General features: G+C 41.8%; 1 protein-coding gene across 1 annotated transcript in view; it reads right to left on the bottom strand.

Moving 5' to 3' along the window:
* The window catches only part of L3MBTL4 (L3MBTL histone methyl-lysine binding protein 4), a 192,708-nt gene that overhangs the window by 134,016 nt on the left and 32,712 nt on the right, over positions 1-25,980 (bottom strand). Inside the window, 8 exon segments of the mRNA XM_064481596.1 lie at positions 2,947-3,057; positions 5,084-5,113; positions 5,115-5,170; positions 10,803-10,879; positions 11,882-12,036; positions 13,448-13,539; positions 15,178-15,313; positions 16,363-16,467. Coding sequence (XP_064337666.1) covers positions 2,947-3,057; positions 5,084-5,113; positions 5,115-5,170; positions 10,803-10,879; positions 11,882-12,036; positions 13,448-13,539; positions 15,178-15,313; positions 16,363-16,467 — 762 coding nt within the window.

The raw sequence follows: 25,980 nt of genomic DNA on the forward strand, positions 1-25,980 counted from the left end.
TTCAGACCTAAACACGTAAGCCCAGTAGGATGGCTAGAAGTTTAAAAATAGATAAAACAGACAATAGTGAATGTTAGTGAGGATTTGGAGAAACTGGAACCTTTGCACCCTGTTGAGAATGTAAACTGGTGCAGCCACTTTGGAGAGCAATGTTAAACAACAAATTACCACGTGACCCAGCAACTCCACTCCCAGATATAGACCTAAGAGAAATGAAAACACATGTCCACTCAAAAGTGCACCAAAATGTTCACAGCAGCATTATTTAAAACAGCCAAAAAGCAGAATCAACTCAAAAGTCTATCAGTTATGGACAAATAAAACGTGATACATTCACATGATGGGAAGAAACAGGAATAAAGTACCGATACATGCTACAACATGAGCGAAACCTTCAAAACACGGTGGTAAGTGAAAGAAGCCAGACACGACAGTCACGTGCCGCCATTCCACGTACGCGAAACGTTCAGAACGGGCAAATCCATGGACACAGAAGGCGGATTTCTGGCTAAGTGGAGGTGCAGCATGAACAGTGATTCTTAATGTACACGAGCTTTCCTCCTGGGGGGTGAGAACGTTATAAATGTAGGTGGTGGTGAAGGTCACACAATCCTGGGAACATATGCAAAACCAGTACAGCTTATGGTGCGTGAATTATAGCTCAAAAAAGCTGTTTGTTTATAAAAATAGTTAGTCAAGTCCACAAGGGCAACTACAGATTTGGGGGAGAGGCAGGAAGGAAGACAGTCAGTCTTTGCTGGTCCCGTGGTGCCCTGCCCGGGAACGCCGGGACCCCACAAACCTCCAGGCAGGACACGCAGCATGGGCTCAGCGCAGAAGGCAAAGGAGTCTGGGGGTACCACTGCGCTGGGCTCCTCACCCTGGACGTCTGCTCCCCTCCATGAAGTGCAGCGTTCATGACAAAAAGTGGAACATGAGAGCAGAAGTAGGAAGACTTCAAGCTGCAGAGTTGGAAACCTCTGACTGCAAGCCAGGGCTTAAAACCTGGCTCTCCCATGTACTGACTTGTTACCCTGGAACAACTGCTTAACCTCTCTGGGCTTCAGGTCCCTCACCTGTAATGTGGCTGTAACAGCACCTTCTGTCACGCGGCTGCTGTGAGGACGCACTAATGCGTGTAAAGCCCTGAGAAGAGTGTCAGACAGAAGCTGAGTGCTGTCCTCACCGTTACCACCACCAGGAAGATAGTTCTCCATGTCCAGCAGGCAAACCCAGGCGAGCCGCACAGCGCGGGTGCGCCCGTGGGCATCCCCGGGGTCCCCTCAGGCTCCCTGCTCAGTTCCTCACAGAGCAGCCCTGGGCTGCTTCCGCCCCTCTCCTGGGGACAGTCACTTCCCCGAGGCCCCTGCACAGGCACAGAACACCAAGGCCCCGGGAGGGCAGCACAGGCTTCTGCACAAACGCCACGGCCGCGGGAGCCCGGGAAAGAGTCGGAGAGCAACTAGGAGAGGAGCTGAGGTCGAGGGGAGGGTGCTGTTTGACCGACATAACCGTCTCACACATCCAAACAGGACGATGCAGAGCACACGCGATGCCACTCACCCCTTCATTCGTTCACACACGTACAAAGCATCTATTACGTGCCAGTGATAAAGATCTTCTGTAAAAGACACTGACTTCAAAAGAGAAAACTACAGAAGAGTATGATCAACACACTGAGGAAGGACAGCAGACTGCACTGGGCAAAGGTCGGTGAGTTCAACTCGATGCTGCTGTACGTATCTCACAAACCACAGGAAAATCATCTGACGATTATAATGCTAAACAACGCCGGCTGCACTATTAAGACTGAGCCTTTCCTACAAACGCAGTAATTTCATAATGGAAGTTAAACAAGAACCCAAGGAAACCTGATGCTTATTTTCAACACTGACATACTACTGAATTTGTGAAGTAATTACGATACCCAAAAATCATTCCCACAGAAAGTGCCATAAGAGTGAACAATAAAAAGCCACGAGTAAGAACTTAGGCAATATGCTCAAAATTAAATTTAAAATAAACCATTAACAGTAATATATGTGGGATAAAATACCTACACCATACTATTCCAGAACAGTGTTTAGCACAGTTGCTGTTTTCATTTGTCAGGAGAATAAAGGGCGTTGCCAACATTGGGTCTTGATAACTTACCGCCAAGCAAAACACTCACCTCTACGTTTACCGCGATATATGCACTGATTATTTCCTATCAGATGAATTAGAAGTTGTTTTCAAGTGAGGCAAAGAGCAAGTAAGATTTCTTTTAAATTATATGAAATTGTATATCAAACTTAAATACATCTTCCATAATAATGCCTACAAATATCCCTTGACTTCAGTCTTTTCATTAAGTTGAAAATAAACTGTGCCTGGGTAGAAAATGATTCCTGAACTGCCATATACTGTGGAAGATTTACTGGATTCCACAGATACTTCCAGCTCTCTGTATAAAAAACTGAAAAGCTTTCATTTACGGATAATTTAATTTCAAAGATGTGTATATTTAAAAAAAAACAGATGTCACAAGGATAGTACACAAATTGTGCATAAAATTTTCACTGCAGAATCTAACCTTTTGTTTGAATAGCAGAGAATAAGGACTTAATTGCTCTAGCTAAGGTGTTTAATGACAACTGTTTCAAGAAAAATCTGACAATACCAACAAAAAGAAGCTTAAAAAAAAAGAACCAAAATTTATAAAGTGTAAGCAGCAAATCTGAACACGGATGCATTAGAAGCCCTCTGAAAATCAGGCGTGCCTGCAGACTCCCCTTCCACACACACGCCAGCTGGACAGCTCTCTACTGGAGACCCGCAACTGGATGTGAGGTCCGTCCAATTCTGACTCTCCTACTGAGATAAGAAACCAGAGCCTCTGAAGTCAGCCTAACAGCAAATGCAGCAAAAACGCCAAGATGATATCGTGCTAATCAGAACGTGTACCTTTATTCTTTGGTCATCGACATCCACAATCGTAGCAACATGGATTAACCGGGGGTTTCGTTTATCCACAACTTCAAGTTTCATATTCGGGAGAAAACCATGGGGCAACCGCTGTAACGTCACGAGAGCAGCCAAGTCAAGAGATACCCAACAATTCAGACAAGCGACTAAAGTTTTCTGAAATGTTACTGTTCCAATTTTACACCATATCTTTAATACAACTAGAATTTAGTTTTCAGAACACACAGAGCTTCATGCGTATTATTTTATCCAGTTTCATAAAAACCTGTAAGAAGAATATTACGGTAATTTTCAAGACAGCTAAAAGATAAAGACAGATTAAATCATAAATTCATTAATGATCACAAGGTTCAAAAAAGGATCTCAGTCTACTTTGTCTATTGGTTTAGTTGTTTTTATTTTTTTCTTAATAAATTAAGAAATTGTTGACTATTATCACTGCCCAGCTTTGGAGCGCATGACCGAGGAGGCAAAATTAACAAATAATTACAAAGGATAAACATGATCCTTTATGTCTAAATTTCAAAACACATAAAAGCTGTCATAATTATGATAAGCTGTTTTAAAATCATAGCACAATGTAATTTAAAGCCATGACCTGTGCTTTTGTTGATCCATCTATAACATAAGCGTGCTAAACTGTATTGATTTAAGGTTTCTTCCAAGTTTTAAAATGCGGGGACCAGAAGTCTGGAAAGACGGACGCTCAGGAAACATTTAGGAAAATGCAGTGGGGGGAAGATGGACTGGGATTTACCCAATCATTGAAACTAAGGAATCTTATCAAACATCAATCAAAAGACAACTATGACGGTGTTTAAGGGGAGGCGAAAAGTCTCACTCTGAGAGCTACTGCACACCCAAGTGTTCAGCTGACTTTCTTGAAAATGAAAGTGTACTGACTTTCTCAAGTCTAGAAATGGCAGAAGGAAAATAAAACGTTTGATAGCACATGACTTATAAAACAATCACACCTTTCTCCAGTCCTGGGTCTGTTCCTCTCCGGGTTTTGTGGAAGCATATTTTCTTTCTAAAATTCACTATTATGTCTACTAAATGGGAGGATACTGATCAAAATTAGGTCTCTGTTCCTTGAAAATGTTTCTCTTCCCCCGACGGCCACTGTGCTAACAAAAGTTAACTGTATCACATTGCAGATGCCAAAGACGGACAGCTTGAGAGGAACTCGTAACAACCCTGTGACAGAGCCTGGTGGGGAGGTGCCTTTTAAACTATATCTTTTCACAATTTTATTTTCCTGTAGAATTTTCTTGACATAAAGTAAGAAAGTAAATGAAACCACAAGCAGCCAGCATTTTTGCTCATGGAATTTCCACAATTCTTAAAATTCTCTCTAGCACCCTGCAACTTCTAACCCCTCTTCATTTGATGATGCCTAGTCCTCTAAATCCAATCTATTATAACCAACTGTCTTAAAGAATGAAATAGCACTTTGTTTTGAACTCCTTCTGATCTTCAGAAAACTTTCAGTAAATGAAGTCACACTGTAAGTTCTGACAGAAGGTGAGTCAGGGAGCCCGGAGGACACAGAGCTGAAAGGGGACCGAGCCTGCAAATCCCTGGTGCAGAACTTAAGTGTCTCCAGCTCTGCTATCAGTGCACCCTCTTTTACAAAATAATTTACACTTGGTTTAATCCTTGAATAAATTTATAAGTGTAAATCTGAACTTTACAAATCGGTGTTCTAACAAATCACCCACAGCAATGTTCTCTCAAAATGGGTGAAACGGTAACACACAGGCGCTGCATACAAACCGCCCGTTTTATTATGACATCACGGGCAGTCTAACGGGCCCGGAGACGGAAAGCTCAGCGCTCCCACTCAGTGGACCAAGAGACCCGGAAACCCAGGGCTCAGTCTTCAGAGGCTGATGGGGTTTCAACAGCACCCCAAGGAGGAAAATCGTCATCCACATTTGTGTGTAGGAACAACAGTGAGTCCCCTCCTTTGCATTTTTAACTAAAAGCAATGAAAATGACTCTTGAATTTAAAAGGAAAAAAAACTAAAATAACTTTAAATTGCCAAATGAAGGCACAATTCCACACAAACAGGCACTGTTTAAAAGTTGGGAGTGTCTACAGATACAAACTTACCATTTTAAAAACTCTGGCAGGAACTGCGTTAAGTTTGAGTAGCTTCCAGATATTCTGTCCAGGAAAATTTTTCTGGATCAGGATAACCTGAAAAAAAACATAAATATCAAAAGATTAGTCACTGCTATCTTGATTCCCATACACTAGAAGACATCAGATGATAAAAACCCCCGCTATTAACTGAATGCTCACTATTTAACAGCCCTTTTAAGAACTTCACATACACTCCCTGACGTAGGTCTACGACAGCCTGAGGGCGGTTTGCCCTGCTAAGACACAGCACACTCTCACTGATTCGTGCACTCCCTCCACAAGGTAAAGCAGGTTGACCAAGGTCGAACGGCGGTGTGAGTGCACGGCAGAGCCAGCTCAAGCCCAGAAGGGCTCGTTGGATGTTTGAAAAAACTCATAATCACTGTCTGACCTCAAATCATGAACTGACAGTCTCTCCAATGACTCTGCATATATTAGGGTTTTATTCTCATAATCACATGTTTGTAATTACAGTTTCCAAGTCTGCTATTTATCACTGCAATTTAAAAATATGCATTGGTATAACATGGTATAAAGCACTCTTTATGTTTACAAAATTTCTGTCTAATTGGGTTTCTCGTTTCTCTTTATGCTTGTGTTATTTTATTCCTCATTACATTTGCCAGAGGTGGGCTGTCTATATTGTGTTGTTCTCGTTTTCCTTTCAAGAAATGAGTACTCATATTTATCCATCACATCTACTGTTTTCTTTTGTCTTTTCTAATTATTTTGTTTGCTGCTTTTATTCTTATCACTTCTTTCCTCATGCTTCCCTTAGGTTTGTTTTATACTTGCAAACTGAATTGTAAACATACTTAATTTATTTTCATATAAAAAATCATATAAGCATTTAAGACTATGCACTTCCCATTGCTGTCCCTGAATACTGCTTTAGCTATTTGGGCAAACTTTTAGGAAATATTTATCTTTCTTATTTTTACTTTCTAAAAGAATTATAATCTTTCATTGTCACCTTGATTAAATCATTGGCCAAATATTTAAGAGATATCCTAAGTGGTTAATTTTTGCAGTTGTTTAAAACATTAATAACAATAGCTAGTTTACTACATGATCATCTCAGAATGTCACATGGTCTGTACAATGCCTGCTTGGGGAACTTAAACTAAGATTTCTTTTTGGTGCAACATAGGATGTGTTTAAAAAATTTTTAACTATGTACATATACACAGAGATGTATTTTAAGATCTCACTATGCATTTATTCAATCTAAATAGCTATATTATTCAAAAACCTGTTTATTTTTTATTTAAGCAAAAAGCCTGAAGCAATATGCTAAAATCTCTAAAATAACTTTTTCTGTAGAGTTTTTCAGTATTTCTCATAATTTTTTCTTCACATTTAAATGTTTTGCCAAAATAAAATGCATTAAAGAAAGATATACAAATCAAGTGGACAGACTGAAAAATTTGCCTACACTTTTCCACATAACCAGGAGGCAGGACACCCCCATCCCCAGCCTGCCCCCTTCTGGTCACTGCTGCTCTCCTCAAAGGGAGCTGCCTGTCCTGCCTTCTGCAGAGACCAGCTCTTCTCCTTCTGGTTTCTCTCTGTATAAATGGAATCGTACAGCACTGGCTCATCTGCAGTCCTCGGCTTCTGCTCAGCATTCTAGCTGTGAGGTTCTTGCAGACCTCTGCGTGCAGACCTTTCATTTTCAGTGCTGCATAGTATTCTGTGAGGGGAGGATGCCACAATCTACCCATTCTACAGGTGATGGTCATTTGAGTAGCTCTGATTTGGGGACTGGTACAGACAGTGCTGTTATGAACATTCTAGCACAGTTTTTGCAGAGACCAGAAGTACACATTTCTGTTGGAATGTATCCAGGAGTAAAACTGCTGGATCTTGAGGTATTTTGTGTCACATGCTGATGTTACAACATTTAGCATATGAAAGCATATGTGACATTCACTATTAATTGCACTTCTTACTTCATATTAATAGAGAAAATTTACCTTTTGGACACATTGATAGCCTCCTGCCTCAAATTCTTCTTTTTACTAAAAGTTAAATGGTATGCCATTCTGCTATTTTGTTTATTTATGTTTGTCTGATAAAATTTTACCCAGCTTTTGTACTCCTCTCAGCCTGGCCCTGAGCCCTGCCAGGCTCAGGGCAGAAGCACAGTAACGGGGGAAGGGACAGGGACAGACCCCCTCACACAGTGGCGGGCCAACACAGCGAAAGAAGCTTCCCACAGATTTAAATTCTACTTGAAAGTACTAATGAGCGTTAACTGCCATCCCCCAGTTTTCAGTCACAGCTTCTTTGCGTATGTTTTCATTGCACTCTGCTCTCTTGTTGGTACCGTGACGAAATGGCTGCCCACCTGAATTTCCACTTTATATATCACTAAATCGAGTGGGCCACTTCTAGGGTTCACTGAAGGCCACCACACAGGGTCAGCCGCCTGCAACACCACAAGAGGAGACCCTTTTGTGACTCTGTTGAGTCCCTCCTAAAGACAAGTAATCATACTATGGATGAACGTTTTAAATAATTGAACTTCTTGACTTAATTGTTCATCCTACTTTCCCTTAGTACTCTTGAGCAGCCTTAGGTACTCGAACAGAAATAAAAACATTTAAGAAGAGTGGCTGAGTTTAACGAAAACAGACAGAAAATTCCTCAACAAAATACTAGCAAACCAAGTGCAGCAACATGTAAGAAAAAAATATATTTATACACACACACATACACAGAATTGTGAGATTAACCCCAGGAAGACAAGACTGGTTCGGCATATGGAAAGCAATAAATATAATAAAACCATATTAACAGAATAAGGGACCACCCTTTCATGATAAAGCAAACTAGGAATAGAAGAGAACTTTCTCAATCTGATAAAAGGCCCCCACAAAAATCCCACAGTAAATGTCATGTCTAATGTGGAAAGACTGAGCGTTCCCTAAGGTCAGGAACAAGAAAAGGATGTTCAGTCCTGTTCTGTCCCACAATGCACGCGAAGCACTATCTAGAGGACTTCGGGGAGAAAGAAAAGATGCTTAGCCTGAAGAGAAGAAGTAGAAGTATCTCTACTTAGAGATGACAGAATCTTGCACATAGAAAACCCTAAGGAACACACACGTTAGAGCTAATAAATGAATTCAGGATATAAGATCATTGTACAAAAATCAACTGTATTCCTACATAATAGCAGTGAATAACCCAAAGATGAAAGTAAGAAAACAGTTCCATTTACAGCACAAAAAAGAACAGACCAGACAAAGACATGATAAGAAAACTACAGACCAATTTCCCTTACGAATACAGATACAAAACCCCATAATGCAACAGTAGCAAACCGAACTCAATAGCTCTTTGAGTGAAACAAAGGGAAAAAAAACTCCCAGATGATCTTCTCAATAGATTGAGAAAAAGCACTGGACAAAATCCAACACTCTTTCACAATAAAAACATTCAGAAAACTAGGAGTAAAGGGGAGCTTTCTCAACATGATACAGGGAACTTATGAAAACCATACAGCTAACATCATACTCAATAATGGGAGACTGAAACCTTTCCACCATAATATTAGGAAAAAGACAAGAATGCCCACTTTTACCACTACATTCAACATAGTACTGAAGTCCTAGCCAGAACAAGAGGCAAGAAACAAGGTTAAAGGCTTGGTATCTATTAGCTAATGTAACGTGACAAGAAAAGGAAATAAAAGGTATACTGACTGGGAAAAAAGAAAGAAAACTTTGATAAATAAATTGTGGTATATCCATACAACGGGATAGTATTCAGTCATAAAAAGGAATGAACTATGTATACCTGCTACAGCTTGGGTGAACCTCTAAAACATAATAGTAAGTGAAAGAAGCCAGGCACAAAAGATCACATATTGCATGATTCTTTTAACATAATATATCCAGAACAGGCAAATCTCCAGAATAGACAAATCCATGGAAAGCAGATTAGAGGTTACCAGGGATTGGTGTCAGGGAGTGGGTGGTGAGTATACTTAATAAGTGTAGGATATTTTCATGGAGTGACAGGAAAGTTTTAAAATTAAAGAGAACTGGTGGCTGCAGAACATGAACACACTACCACTGAACTGTCACTTTAAAATGGTTCATTGTATGTTATATGAATAGCACTTCAATTAAAAAAAGAATAGAATACTTTGGAACAAATTTAATAATGAGCAAGACTTACAGACTGAAAACCATAAGATATTTAAAAATTAAAGAAGACCTAAATAAATGGAAGGATGTCCTGTATTCTCAGGCTAGAAAACTTAGTATTTTTAAGATGGCAGCACTCCCAAGGTTGAGCTACAGATCAATCCCTATCAAAGTCCGAGCTGGCTTTTTTAGAGGAAGGGCAGAAATTGTCAAGCTAACTCTAAAATTCATAGGGAAACGCAAGTGCCTCAGAGCAGCCAAAACAATCTTGAAAAGAACAGATTCCAGAGTGAAAGGCTCTTAACTTACATTTTCAAAATTTACTCCAGAGTTACAGTAATCAACGTAGTGGCATTAGATTCTGGCATTAGGGCAGACGTACAGACCTGTTGGATAGAACTGTCAGTCCAGAAATAAATTCATACACCTGCAGACAACTTATTTTCGATGGATCTGCCAAGACCAATCAATGGGTAAAGAACAGTCTTCTGTGACAAGTCTTTGTGACCTTAGATTAAGGAACACTTTCTTAGATACCAAAAGCACAACAGAAGAAAAAACAGATAAACTGGACATTATCAAAATTAAAAGCTTTTGTGCTTTAAAAGAAACAATCAAGAAAGTAGAAAAGACAACAGGATTTTACATCTAGACAAAGAACCCTTATCACACAATAAAAAAGACAACCCAATTTTTAAAAGGGCAAAGAATTTGAAACAGCTATTTCTTGAAATAAGATACACAAAAGGCCAATAACCACATAAAAAAAATTTTAAAAACAGTAAAATTCCAGAATTATTCCATTTTAAAAGGTTAAACACCTGCTCCATGCCAGAATGGCATATTCCTTAGTCTACATTCCTTCCTGTGCATTTGTTATTGAAATAAATAGGTTTCTCCTAGAAAACTTGTTTTAAAAATGCTAAATTACATAGCTACTATATATCGTCTTCACTTTGAAATTAGAAAACCGATTTTATAGAGCAGGTCTCTAAACGATTCTTACTATTTCTGTAATAGGAAAACAGATAAATTACAAGAAAGTCCCTAGATCGGTGCTCAGCTGAGCCACTAAGCTGGCTCGGTGAAGGGGTCTGGCAATCTGGCCTCTCCCTATGAAATTCTCACTTCTTACGTCTCCACATTTCTTACATTTAACTCCAAAGTTAGGTGAATTTAATAATCTCATGGTCAATTATTGAATTAACTGTAAGTTACAAAGTAAATTACATAGGTGGAAATGGCTGGATTTACAGGTCAGTTCACAGTGACTGCCCTCATTTCACCAGATAAAAGAAAAATTAGCAATTTTTTAAAGTGGATGCCTAATGTCTTTAAAAACACAGTCCATTTTCATTATGGGGAAGGATGTGCAGATTTCAGACATCTGGGTCACTCGGTGGTCAACAGAATCTTGCACAATATCTTGATCAGATACTTTGTACTGCAACGTGGTTTGCACCAACAAGAGTAAGACCAGGCATCGCCAATCCCAGAGACAGCTTCAAAGAAGACCCAGCCAGGCCACTCACCTTGAGGGGCTACCAGAGTTCTCCCATTCTCCCGACACCAACCAACTGGCTGGACGTAAGGACTATTTACATCACACCTGCAAAAACAGGATTCTCTTTTAGATCCCAAATTAACTCCAGAGAAAGAATCCAACAGTAATGATCATTCTGGATATTAAAAGATGCCATGGAAAATATTACTTCGGAGCTAAAATATTTTATAGCTTGAGAGAATGAGAAGTAATTTTAGTACTTTATTTTGTAAGCTGAGGGGCCAAACTCCTCTTTTATGTAAGCTTCATGAAATTTAAAAGCAATTTTATAAAGAGTGTTTGACTAGGGCCTGAACTGCCAGCGCTCTCCCCAAAGAGTGCACATTTTAATGAGCCCCGTCTACCACTTCTTCCGGCAGCAAGGGAAAATATTAATAGGCCAGTCCAGATTTTAATAGGACAGACCAGATTCCATCTGCCGACAGTTTCCTCCCTCTCCTTTTCCAGGACCCCAGACGATTCTCCCGAAGACACGTACAGCACTTCATCGATGCCCTGCTTCTCGGTTCAGAGAAGAAAACAGCCCCCACCTCGCACGGGAAGACCCACAGCCCCGGCCGGACCTGCCCTTTATTCAGGACCTGCTCTCCAGAAATGCCACAAAAATTACTTTCACCACGCCCTCATCTGTATTTCAGGTTTTTCACCCAGAAAGCCCTTTAAAAGCATGCAATGTTAGCTCAATGGCATTGTAAGCACACATTTTCTCTGCTCTCCACAGGTTTTCGAACAATTCACTCCATTCTCCCTGAATCTTCCTTTCTTAAAAATACACCAGTCTGAGTTCCACATTTTTCAGGGAAAAAAAAAATACTGCAAGTTGTTAACTTCCTCCTCACTTACAAACCACCCACAGCAGAGTGAAGGGCCCGGGGCGGGACACACTGTCTCGGATGAGGCCTTGTTAGGTGACCTCGCAGAGAGCGGCTCCCGAGGGAGCGCGGCCGGGCAGGTCAGCCGCCAGAGTCCTGCCGGTAGTTCCTAGGAGGACCACGGCTCCTAACACCAAACGCGCGCGTGGAAGGAAGGCGCACAGGGCCACCTCACCAGTAATCGTGACTGTCATCCCAGCTGTCAAAATGTACCAGCAAGCGGTCTTCAGCAATATCTGCGATGGTCGCCACGCACACCAAGGAGGGGTTGCTCCTGTCTACGGCCTCCAGCTTCATCCCAACCTCAAGGTCTTTAGGCGCCGGACCGCTCTAACACAGCACCGGGGGAGGCACCAAGAGAAGCAGGGCTGAGCCGCGGGCACAATGTCTGTGACGTTCATTCAGCATCAGGAAGGTCTGCAGGGGAGCAACACTCACCCTCCAGAACAAAGCCGGCCGGGAAAATACTCCAACAGACTGGCACCAAGTGTACGTTCATTCAAAAAAAAGAAAAACACTTTGTGCTTTTTCTCTTTTGTCCTGCAGGCAGGTTTCATTTTCCTTATCACTGTCATTTTTCCCTCTTCATGTCTTAAGAGTATTAAGAGTCATTTGTATGAGTTTTAAAATACTGCGCTGACTGAATACAGTGGTAGCAGATCACTTTCTCTGCTCCCTGCAGGCTTCTGATATGTGGTATATTTTCAAATACCACTATTTGGAAAACTAGCAAAGATATGCTCTTCAGCACTAAAATTATCATTTACTTTGACCAGAGCTGAAATTAGCGGCTTTCTAAATATTTTTAAAAAACACATGCACTAATCCATGAATAAATCATAGTCGAAAAAAACCAAATGGTTGTTTTAGTGCCCGCACGTTGTTTTCAGTATTTAAGAATGCCAAGGACTATGATTTACAGTAACATTACAGTGATAAAACCCTACGCCTCCTACAGCTGTAATTAGCCATTCCTGGACTGAGAGAGCACACGTGCAGTATCTGGGGGCTGGAAGGGGGCCTTCCTACTTCTTTACTGTCTCTACTGACCCTCACTTTTGTGTTCCTTTAGCACATTACATTTTTAAAAGCATTTTCACATTTCCATAACTCTCTTTCCTTAATATAATTCTACGAAACCCGTTGAACAGTTTGTATAACATTGATTTCAAGAGCAGGACACTGAAGCCTGGAGAAGTGGGGGACTGTCCTAAACAGGGACACAGCCAGCAGGTGGCAAGGCCCCCGCCCTGGTGCGTGGCCCCACAGGGCCCAGAGGCTGGGCTGCGACCTCCTCTCTTCTCTCCTGTTAGATGCTCAGACACGGGTCCTCATACAGCCCTGAGTCTGTCGGAAGGGTCACCCTCACCCTCACCACACGCAAATACCACTGGACCAGGTGCATTCAAAGCTTATCCGGGGCGTCAACTGGTCTCAAAACACCAAAACTCAGCTTAAACAACGAACTCACTAGCTGCAGAAAGAAAACATTCTAAAAGGCATTTTAAATTATAGCAGGCTTTAAACGTAAAGTTTTTTCCTCTCTTCCATCTCATTAAAGTACTTAATTCTATGTTTAAAGGGGGAAAAAAAGTTCATAGGAAACTGACAAATTCAGTGAGAAAAGTCATAGGAAGCTAAGGATTCTTAAAAGATTAAAATACAAGAGAATATACAGTGAATTTTTTAAAATTTAAGCAGAAGTAAACATCTGACTAATACCAAGGAAGAAAATACTTACAGAACTTCTGTTTCTGAATAATCTCTTGGGAGCATTTTGCAATTTGCAGGCCTTTAAGTAATCCATCCAACCGAATTTATCTTTTCTATAACCTAAAAAAAATACTGATTACTCAAAATACCCCCAAGATGTAACCACATGAATAATAAATATATTATTCTTATTCGATCTTCTGCCATAAATTCGATGTCCTTTAGCAGACACAAAAGACTCAAATTAAAATCTCTAAACTGTTTCAATGTTTTGAATGTATGGAATTGAAACTACTGAGAGTGATTTCCCACCGGGCATGTCATTCCCGACAAATGTTAAAAGCCGTTCAAATGCGGCACCAGTGCCCTGGTAGCCTGAGGGGAGCCTTGCCTCCCGTTAAGGCTTCAGACAGAGGGAGGGGACAACAGTCCCTACGGCCCTCATCCCCCTCAAAGAAGCTGTGTCACTGAGACCAGCGTGGGCCCTGGTGGTGACCAGGGAGCCAGACACTGGGGACGGGGACAGAACGAGCCATGGGCCACGTGGCAACTCCAGCTCCGTGTCCTGCCAGGCTCCGCAGGAAAGAACGCCTCACCCTCCCACCCACGTGCCCACGGCTCAGATGGGGCTGGCCCACATCAATGGGCTTGAGAAACATTCCTGATGGAGTGTCCCACTCAGAACACAGCCTTCAAGGCCACAGTGGCACCTCTAACTTCCCCTCCTATCTGCCCGCCCTGGCCTCTGCTCCGCCACCCTCAACTCCCTGTGGTCCGCCCAGCACCCGTCAGATGTCCTGTCTCAGGCCTCTTTCAGCGCCCTTCCTGCTGGGGCAGCCCTGGGACCCTGCTCAGCCCTCCAGCCCTATCGCTGTGGACGCTGGCAGCTCTGTGTCTCCTCCTTGTCTCTGCAACAGATGCTCCATGAGGACAGATTCGGTTTACTGAATGCACGGCTCTACCCACAGTGACTGCATACGGTTAGGACTCCCTACTGAGTGATCCAGCCCGTGGCCTCTCACCAGCCTCCGTGAAACCCAGTGATCTCAGGGGATCTCAAAGGACCCCCCACTCTCCGACCTAGTTGCTAAGAATAAAATGACTATATACTGACTCCAGAAGCTGCCAGGGTCACCCGGGAGCCTAATATCCGAGCAAGAGACCTTATACAAAGGTTTGCTGGACAAGGAAACCAGCCCACTGGCCTCAGTATGCCGCCGACCATCCCTGCGACCAGCACACAGCAAGTAAGAAGGGCCTCAATCCCATCTGCCAGACCCCGGTTCCTCTTGTGCATAATGAAAGACAAAGATGAGATTTTAATTCCCATCAAAACAAAATAGCGACATTTTCTCTTCGATAGCTCCCTGTTCTCCATGATTCCTCTTCGAAAAAATTATACATGTGAACCAAGATTCCTCACTGTACAGCATTACTGATTCAGTGAAAAACATTATTTCGACTGTAATTTAAACATTAGTTTCTTCATTCCTTATAAAGTTTAATAAACTTTATGTAAAATAAAATGCTCTCGTAAGATTGTAATTTTTCTCTATGTAACCTGAGAATATTTGACCTCAACAGTCATTGATGCTTTTCTTTTAAAGATATTTATTTATTTCTAAAAATGGAATCCTTGCAGTCTTAATGCTTTTCGTGGATCACACTTTCATCTTGAAAATCAATTCACACCAGGTTCTCGTGTCAGTATCTTATAAAATATCGTTCAAATGAAACTGTCTTCCCATCCCGGCTCACCCTTAGGGATGTGTAATTCGTGCCTGGTCTTTTCACACCAGCCTACTGGATGGATGTCAGGGGAACCAGCGTTGATCCAAAAATCATAGCAGCTTAAATAACCATCAAAATGAAGCCTTAGACGGTAACCACATACCTGAAAAATGGGATGTATGCATTTGTTCAGTAAGAGTCATGCATTTGAAGTGTACACAAAGTCAACAAAACGTTCATTTATTCTGTCAACACCATCAATGTAGATGAGCCAATCCCTACATCCAAATGTGCTTGTATTAGAGAACAAATTTATAGATGATCTGGATAACACAAAATGTTGACAAAATTGACACTATCTTTCAAGAAGCGAGAATTTTTCTGCAGAAAAATTATCCGTTTTCTCAGCCTAGGCATCTGAGGACAATTAACATATCCATTCACCAACAAGTTTATTTACTCGTTCAATACCTATCAAACATTTCTTTCAGAAACACCATCTCCTGCTGTCTGGCTTAGACTCATGTCCCAAGGCCATGGAAGCTAAAGTACAGAGCAAAACCAAAATGGGCGTGGCTTTATTTCAAAAACATATGAATCCAGTATACGCAGTAAATAATAAAGCAGTCTGAGAAACCTATCTCCTACACATGCTATACACGTTTAATAGCTACGATCGGTGAATTAAGTGAACAGATTTTCTATGTTTGATAGTATTAAAATATAGAGGTATTTTACCAACTTAATATAAAATGTTTGGTAAATATTACATTTTATAAGCCATTTACTTCCATCAATGGCTCTTCATGCTATATAATTTTCATAAAATTCATGTATTTCTATAAATATGTAACTCATATGCATAGATATTTTTAATACACATTTCCCATTAGTGCAGCTTAAACTTGAATAATTATGTCTCCTTTAACAGACAAAAGCAACATTGTGGGATTCCCGGGTTTTTATCAATCTCAGGTGAAAACTATTTACCAATTAAATCAAGAATAACTGCTTGTGATGAGGGACTTAGAAAATTAATCTTCAGAGAAGGAAAAAAATCATTAAAAAACATATTTCACCCATCACTGAATAAAATAAATCCATAATGTAATGGAACTTGTTTACAACACAAAGCACTCAAATTCATCATTCTCTGGAAAATTCTCTTCTGTCACTGTGCAGTTAGCCCAAGACAATTACACCATGTCTTACCTCAGCTACAGAAAGCACACAAAACCCAGATGGATGTCGGGGGTCAACGCCTTCTAATCTCATTCCAACCTGAAAGCCATTTTCATGCTCCGGAAAGGACTGGTCCTGTGAAATTCCACGATACAATACGAGCCACTAAAATACCTTCACGATTTGATATTAAAACACTTGGTGCGGCCGTGCACAAAATCATACTAGCCTGGAAGCCCAGTAATCCAGCTAAAGACAGAAGGCTGCTCTCACATATCTGGCCTCAAAGACGGCTTGGTCAGTTGTATGCGCTGTGAAATAGTTCACCTGCCAAACTGCGTGTGTGAACTCCCCGTTTATTCCTCTTGCCCATTTTTCCTTAATGATCTGAAGCTCTTCGTGCACTCTGGGAACAATCCTGTGTTGACTGGCATGATTACTTGGCTCTTCACTTTGTTTATGATGACTTCCTTGTGGAGAATTTTATTTTAATGTAACAAAATACATCAATTATTTCCTCTACAGGCTGCACGTCTAGCCTATGAAATCCCTTGCAGCCTTGCAGTTACATGGATAGTCTCCTAGGGTTATTTTAAAGCTTTTATTCTTCATATTTAAACCTACAATACGACTGGAATTGATTTTTTTCTTTATGGTGTGAGGTAGGGCTCTATTTTTTCATATGGAAAACAAATCGTTCGACAAAACTTTTTTGAACAGTCCGTACTTTCACTGACCTGCAGAGTGTCCTCTGTTACAGCATGTTTCTACATGTCTGCGGGTCTATTTGTGGCCTTTTTTATTCTATTTATTGGCATGTTTGCCTATATCACATTGTGTTAGTTGCTGATAACGAGTCTATCTGGAGAGCAATCCATATCATACTGAGATTTTAAATTCTGGAACTTGTTCCCTCTGAATTTACTCTAATCATTTGGTCTGGTTTTTTTTTTTTAATTTTCATGTAGACGTCGTAACATTTATTTCTGTGTACTTTTTATGTTTATTGCTATTATAAATGGAATCTACTTAACAGACTTCCTCATTTATTCCATTATTTTCTTTAATATTGGTCTTGTTTCCCATAGGCTTGCTGTATTATTACTAGTTTTGAGATGATTCAGCATTACCAGTCAATTTATTCTTAACTGAGAATAAACTTCTAAGTATACTAATGGAGAAGGGGGAAGATCTAGTACAGTTAGATCTAGAGCTGCTTTTTAATCACTAGTTGTATTAATATTTATGACTGCTTATCATACGGATGCCTATTTTTAGGGTAAAATTTATTCTTTTGGAAAAAAAATCTCTATCTGGAAACATCAAACATAGAGAAAAGCTGCAAGAACAAAACAGTACAGAGTACACATACAGCCTTTGCCCAGATTTATTTCCTGTTAACATTCCACCCCATTTGCTTTATCATTTCTGTTGGCCCTCAGGTGTCTCTGTGTGTACAGATACGGATGTACAGACATACACATATACGTACAGAGGATGTTTTTACCCTTTGAGGGCTCTTTACCCCTAAATACTAACTTTTTCTCTAAGAGTAGTTTATTTTCCCCAAGAACAGGAATGTTCTCTTAGCAACAGCTCAGTTATCAACTTCTCTAAATTTAACACTTATACAGTATTTTTAATTCATCTTCCATTCATATTCCAATTTTTCCAATTTATCCAACAATGCACTTTATAACACATTCCCCCTCCAGAGCAGGATTCAGTTTAAGGTCAAATATTCAATTTAATAGGCCTGTCTCTTTAGTCTCCCTTAATCTGGAACATCTTCCATTGCATTTATCTTTTATAACATTGACATTTTCAAAGAAGACACTCTTTTCCCTCTTCTATTTTTCAAAATAGAAAGTTCCTCATTTTGGATTTGCCTGATGTTTCCCCGTGATCAGATTTAGGACATGCATTTTTGGCCAGCACACTACATGGGTGATGACGGGTCCTTCTCAGGAGAGCACATCTGCAACCACAGATGGCAGCGTGTTCGTTGGTGACGTTCATTTCCATCACAAATTAGCGTTCTCCAATTCCTTCACTAGTTACATACAAAGCACACACACACAAACACTTATACATACGTACATATGTGCACATATATCCATAAATAAGTCCAAACAGATACATCTAACTCCAGTCCATCCCCAAAGGGCCTGCTCTTCTTCACTCTGTATTTGTCCTTGTCCTGTAACAAGCTTGGCACCCTTACTCACTCATATCCTAAATCCTGTGGCACATCCACTGCACGTTCAGACCTCTTTTACCTGCTGCTGTAATAAACAAGCCTGCAAAAAGAGCTCAGGATTTGTCTGCAATTCTCTCTCCCTGCTCTGCCATCCAAGAATGGGGTCCTCAGTTAAAAACTCTGCTCATAATCAACTTGGATCCATTCTTTTTTTTTTCTCTTCAGGGTAGCTATAGTAGTCACTTGAGATATGACTTAGTTCATTTGTTCCTATTTTCTTTCAGTTCTTAATAATTTATTGTGATTTTTAATATGCAGAATATGAACCTGCTTTCAAAAGTCAAAGCTACATGCAAAGGTACTCAAGGAAGGATCTCGCCCTCCATACCTTACCCACCCCATTCAACCTCTGACAGGTAACCAACCTTGCTCTTTTCTGGTTTATCCTATCTGGCTTTCTTCTTGAAAAAATTAGCAATTATGCTAATACTTTTTCTTACCTTTCCTTCCTTTTTACACAAAAGATAGCATACTACACACTGCGTTGCACTTGGCTTTTTTCACTTCCTAGTGTCTCCTGGAAACCAGTCAAAGTCAGGTCACAGTCAGGTCACAGCAACTGTCCACACCCTCCTTACAGCCGCCCTGCCCTCCACTGTGTGTAGGAACATAGTTCATTCAACCTTCTTCCAGACTTGGGTGCCTGCCTTTTTTTTAGAACATAAATTGTTTTCACATCTTCATGAGTTGGCTTGTAAAATATAGTTAAAAACTTTCTTGCATTCACAGATCATTTCAGATGCTTCCAAGAAAAAACTTAGAAGATGACAAAAACCAAAAAAACTGAAATGGCAAGAATAAATGATTTCTCGGGAATATTTTATTTCTACAAAAATAAATGTCATGTGTGTATTTAACTCTCCCAGCCTTCTTCTCACTTCTGCTCTGTTTCCCAGCAGATTGTATTTAACAAGTTTTCTGTGACTACCTCCTGCTCGCTGCTCTGAAATTCCTCAGTTAACTTAAAAAGCATCACACTCATACACACATATCCAGACGCACACACACAACACGGAAAAGAAAAGGCAAAGGGGAAGAGACTGGGAGACTGGGGAGAAGATGTTAATGATGCTGAAAGGAAATTAAGAAGCTACAGAAAATTAAAGAACATTTTTCATGTTTTAACAAAACTGAAAGATGTAAAACTGGGGATGGGGAGGAACCAGTGTTACACTGAGCAGTATTATATCCGCTTACCACACATGAATGGTAAATTCAAGACCCTGGTAATGGATCACAGTCGACAGCTAGGATGCAACATCGTTCTTGCCAGCATTTCACATGGTTTCTGAACTGAACATTTGGGAGCTTTATGTAACACTGTGAGGAATGCTATAGGACTAAAGCAGCCACAGTATCCTTGGGAGGGTTTCAAGTAAAACCCAAAAAACAGCCATGTTAGCAATCCGAAAGGCAGCATCTAGCGAGAAATATCACTGCCTTTCATCAACCTCTTTTCTGTGTAATGGTTTAATCATAGCAGATAAAGATTCTTTCCCTTTCTAAAAAATTTTACATTTTATGAACATGAATGTTGATAGCTCTCCTTATAAAATCGTATTTTAGGATGAAAAAAGGGACCTGGAATCACACACTTTAAGGCAAACAATAGCCCATTAAATTCAGTCATAGAAAGTCGTAAGGGTTGTGGACCTGAAACACACTTTTACAGATAAACTCAAGTTCAGAGACTTTCAAGGTCACACCAGTTTAGTGGCAGAGCACAGCCTAGGACTTGGGGCTCCCGAAAGCCTGCCAACCATCTCTCCCACGAAGGGGACGGAAGCAGCAACAATATGGGAAACCTCACTGGGCTCGAGGCCGAGAGGCCTCAAGGACACTTCCACGGAAGGGCCCGCGCCACACGCTCTTGGGTACAGAAGTTCAGTTGTTTTGTTTTCTCACAACTGTTGCGAAATAACGGTTTCTAGGATGAAAGTGATGAATGTGGCCACAGTGATGGAGAAGAAGGATTATCCAAAGTTCCAGACCTCATGTCAAGAGCAGGTACAGATGACATACTAGTCTTTAAAAATAAAATGAGTCAGAGCATTAGGAAAAAAACAAACAAAAATGAAACATCGTGTCTAGAGTAAAGAAGACAGGCCAGTGACAAAACTCCTTTAAGAAATGTAATGCATCCGGGCACTCGTTTTGACAGGTGTGTGCCAGCAGGTTTCTGCTCCTTCGGGTGACAAAGTCACAAGTGTGCAGCAGAAACAACTCTCAGGGAGCCGGTAGACACATGTGAGAAAATCCGGGCATTTTACTGTTTATCGCTGAGAACCCCATTCAAGAGCAGAGATTATCTTGTACTGATGGCTCTGAGCTGCTACGCAGACTGCAGAAGAGCAGTGGCCACCACACCAGCACAGCATTAACGAAACCATGTGCGCGGAAGAGCGCCCACACGCCAAGGCTCCCTCCTACTTTACTCGGGGCCAGAGCTGGCAGCCAACCACACTTCCCTGATCTTAATTCATTAGTTAAAAGAAGTGGGGGAAACCGGGTAGGCAATGGAATCACAGCCACTGAGGCCAGGGCCACAGGCTTACGGTTTCCCCATCTTCACATGAAGGCAGTCAAAGGGAGAGGTTCCCGGGAATTTTATATGCAGATGATAAAAACAAAATTTCTTATAACACCAAAGATCACTGCCATGAGTTCAGCATCCTTCTTAAATGGTTTATCTCAGCAACATCTTCAAAATCTCAAATCATCTCACTATGTATCTCCAGGGCTGAAATGTTACAATTTTCAATGAAAGAGGGGAGCGATCAGGAAACCTTATGCAGGCAAACTGTAATATAAACAGCGTGACTGCAGAGAATCTAACTTTTTCTCGACGCTTGATGATTTTCTTTAGTCAATGGGGAAAAAAAATCAGTTGTGTTATTGGTAGTGCAAAAAGATAATTCATATACTACAGAAGGAAAGGTGGGAAAAAAAAAATTTTCCTGAGATGAGTACAATCAAAGAGAAAGTTACAAAGGCATTTGCAGCTCTCTCTGAAGTAGAGAGACCTGGCCTGCCAGGGTTTCCATATAATGTGTCAACATAGCATTTGATAAAACACAATGAGTCTGGGTTTGTGTTTGATCTGAACACCCAAGACAGTCCACGTCTACGTGAAGAACCACCAAACACATGCTCTCACCGTCAACAGCCTATGACAGCTAGATACAACTTGCTCACTAAACAAAAATGAAGACAAAAGAGTGCGGGAGCTGGTACGGAGCATGAGCCACCCTTTACCAGCCGTATACGGCTGCCCCTGATGCGACAGGCCCTTCTGTAGCACATGACTCTGGGCCATGTCCTGTTCAAATACCATCCCCTTTACACATACCAATTCATTAAATCCTCAAAAAACCCTATGAAACCCTATATACATTTTACAGATGAAACTGGGGCCCAAGAGATTATGTATGTGCCTGAGGCCACAGTGTGTGTCTGGATTTAAAGGACAGTTAATTGCTGTGCTAGGTCATTCTGAAAGGTCACGTGCAACACTAAAGACTTCATAATTTTTCAACTTTTACTTTACAATCAAAACTTAGGATGAGTTTTTTAGATGTGAAAAATTGGAGGTCCGAGTATATGCTATACAACCAATAAATGAGCCTCCGGTACCAAACATCTGAAAACAGCGCCACGGAGAATGTGGGGCTTTACTGTGGAATAAATCAGGAGAGCAAGGATACGTGGCATCGGGACCCCTGACTATGCATTTGGGGAGGAAAACAATCATATTTCTACCACAACAGCACATATAAAAATAACTTTGGATGGAGAGAAAACAGACACAGTGTAACAGAATACAACGCAACTATTACAACAGCAAGCCACGGACCTGGTCTGCTGTGGTGTGCCACAGCCGTGAGGTGCTGATGGACACAGAGCAAGCACCAGGAGAGGAAAACAGGGCCGTGTAAACTTGCAGGACGCATCTCTACAGATCTGGAAGCACACACATCAAATTACTCTGAGTGGTTCACCTGGAGTGGGGAGCCTGCAGGGAGAAAGCCATTTATCTTTATACTCCTCTGTCTTGTTACAATTTTTAAATGGCATTCCAATCTTTTTTAAAAAGATCAACACACACACACACACACACACACACGCACGCACAATCAAGTGATGAAGAAACTAGACAAGGAGGCAGGACCCCGTCCCGAGAAGTCTTATACGTCCTGTTAAGGACCTTTCAGTTTATTCTTAGTCAACGAAGCACTAGCAAACGTTTTTAGGCACTGGGGAGGGGAAAAAAAAAAAAAAACATTACTGCATTTTATTAAGATCTTGTTAGTGGTGATGTGGAAAAATGATTAGAAAAGTAGCGAGATGAGAAATAGGAAAAACAGTAAAGGAGGCTTTTAATATCTACTAGTAACTGAGAACTTGCCGTGGACCCTGCACAGCCTCCAATTCAGCTCATGTAAGCTGTAGTGGCTGTTGCCCTGTATCGGAACTGGCACAGGTCCCACCTCACATATGAGCAAACAGGCTCAGAGAAGTTCAGGGACTGCTCCGTTTCCACAGCTAGTCAGTGAAAACTTGGAATTCGAATTCAAACCTTGGCCTGTGCGCGCACCTGCAAAGTTATAGTGTATTCTGGGATGCTGCAACAGCCTGGACACATGATAACAAGGACCTCAACCAATGCCGAGCAAGAGCTGGGAGTCCGGGGCAGGGCAGGCTCAGTACCTGCTTAGGAGGCAAAATGCGCCTGGCCGGCTGGAGACAGAGGAGGAGGAAGGTTGGGAATTTAGACGGACCACTCAGCTTTCAGACTTGAAAGAAATTTCCAGATTTTCATTGACTTCTGTAATATTATTATTATCTACTGATACCTCCAAGGACTTGATGAACAGCCATGAAAACTACTATTTCTGTACCAATTCCAACTTTCTGGTGCGCTGCTACAGCTTCAGCGCCCTCCCGGGTCCCCTGCAACGAAGCTTCATCGCCAAAGTCTATTCACCGAGAGACACCGGCACACGAGGAGAGGTCAGGAAACACCTTCCTCGCTTTTCCCTCAAGAAACGATGACTTCTGCCTGAGCTGAGAGTGGAAATTATCAAGAATATTAGAACCACTTTAGTCACAGAGAAAACGGAGAACCTGAAACACACACACACACACGCACATATGTTTATTTCTTGGTACTCTTATTTATTTAATATGGCTGTTCTAACAGTGGAGCAGGGGTGGGCCCATGATGACTTCAAGGATTCCAGAAACCGAAATTTTATATAAAATTTAGTCTGCAAATGAATATAAGCACTTCTTTAAGAAGAATATCAATAGTTCACATTAAATGTTCAAAGTGGGTCTAAGACTTAAAAAAAAAAAACAAAACAGTAAGAACCACATGGCTGTCCTTTACAGGAATCGACCACTGACCAACCCAGTGACTAAGTGACCTCTTTCTTTATGAGACTTCAATAAGCAGAACACAGCGGTTCACCGCAGTGGCTCATCATGAAGACCCAGCCAGGCGGCGAGGCGGGCTTCAGATTCTGCCTCTTCACAGTGGTGCCTATTTTTGCCACCTATTTGTTAGGCTGATGGAGAAAAATCATCACCTACATAATTAAACACAACCCGCTGCAACGCTTCAGTGAGAATGGCAGTGAAGGATGGCTGCTTGTGTATTTTTAAACTCTCATTTTAGAGACCACTTCCTTGTTACTTTGAACATTTTCCATAGATTAATTCTGAATCCCAAACTGCTGTCAAGATTAGACCGAGAGGCATTCTATCAACAGGGAACACAGAATCCACGGCACAACAGAAGTGCTCTTCCATGAGTTAGTAAACGTAATTCCTACTGTGTTCTCGTGAATCTACTATAATCTCGGGGCAAGAATTCCCAGTCCCCTGGAACCGACTGACGACGAGCAGTGTGGCTCGTGTGTGTGCACGTCTGTGTGCACGACTGTACATATGCTGTATCTCCAGGGGCCCTAACCTAACCACTGACTGAACTACAGTCTCAGAAACAGAAAGCAAGCACAGACCAGAGTGGGTGAAGCACTGCTGAGTTCAGGCAGCTCTAGACTAACAAAGATCCTTATGAACAAAGGAAAAGAACCCACACAGTATGAAACAAAGAGCTGCTCAGAGAGAACTTTTAAAAATAACTCCTAAACTTGTCTGATAACTCACTGGCCGTCACTGAGTGGATCCTACAAATCCTCTGAGTCTAGTGTCTAAAACAATGAACCCATATATTTTTTCCTGAATAACTAAACTCTCCTGGGGAAAGGGGATGAGGATATGTGTAACATCAATGTCCTTTAACTGTGGGAGAAGAGCCGGGGACGGTCCACCTTTGACTCCAAATGCCACTACTTTCTTCCTTTAATTTCCCTTCCTCTGAACACGACGTTCTGCTTCCAGCTGGGGCTGCAGATAAGCTGTGTGCCGGGGCTTCAGGCCCCCCCGCCCCGAGAAGAAGAAAGCACCCTGATCCGTCTGCTGGCTCCACTGCTTCAGACCCGCTGAACTGCCTCACAGCCGCAGAGCTCTGAGTCCCACAGCTCAGAGGGGCGGGTTCTCAGAGGGGGAGAGGGCTCTGAGCCACAGATCAGGGCGCATCTTCAGTTCTGCCCCAGATCCAGGGCTTTGGAGAACAGGAGAAATGGACATGAACGGGCGTTCGCTCTGCTCTCCAGAGTCCCAGCCATCAACCAGCCTAAAGGACTGCACGTCCTGGTTCTAAACACACTTTTCCCCCGCCCTCGAATGTCTTGTGTTTGAAATTCCCATCGAACAACTTAATATAATTTTTCTCAAGACATGCAGGAGAGCACTTTGGCTACGGCCAGGGGGGACCAATGTCTTGAGCGACCAAGGACGATGTTACACTCTTTTGTTTCACCACAGATGAGGGCAGCAGAGGTCCTGGGAGAATAACGGGAGGGAGCTGACCCATAAGATGTTGCTCAGGCTGGGGGGGGGGGGAAGGACCAGCAGCAGCCATGGGGAAGAGGTGGCACCTGAGGCCGGCAGAACAGGGGCCCCCAAAGGCGTGCACATCCTACCCTGAACATGTGACTCTGGTATCTTACATGGCCAAAGAGACCTCGTGGGCGTGATTACGTGGAGAATCTGGAGATGGGGGGACGTCCTGGAGTGTCCAGGTGGCCTAGTGCCATCATAAGCGTCCTTAGAAGCGGGAGGCAGAAGGACCAGGGCAGGAGACGTGAGGATAGAAACAGAGAGTGGAGGGATGTGGGCCCACATCCCAAGGAAGGCAGGTGGCCCCCAGAAGCTAGAAAGGATGAGGAAATAGAACCTCCCCATTGACGGCAGGAGGAACTCAGAGGACAGAGAGGTGTTTTGAAAGCCAGCCTCAAAGCAAAAGAAAACAACATTTTAAA

The sequence above is a fragment of the Camelus dromedarius genome, chromosome 32, assembly GCF_036321535.1.
Source record: "Camelus dromedarius isolate mCamDro1 chromosome 32, mCamDro1.pat, whole genome shotgun sequence".
Classification (NCBI taxonomy): Eukaryota; Metazoa; Chordata; class Mammalia; order Artiodactyla; family Camelidae; genus Camelus; species Camelus dromedarius.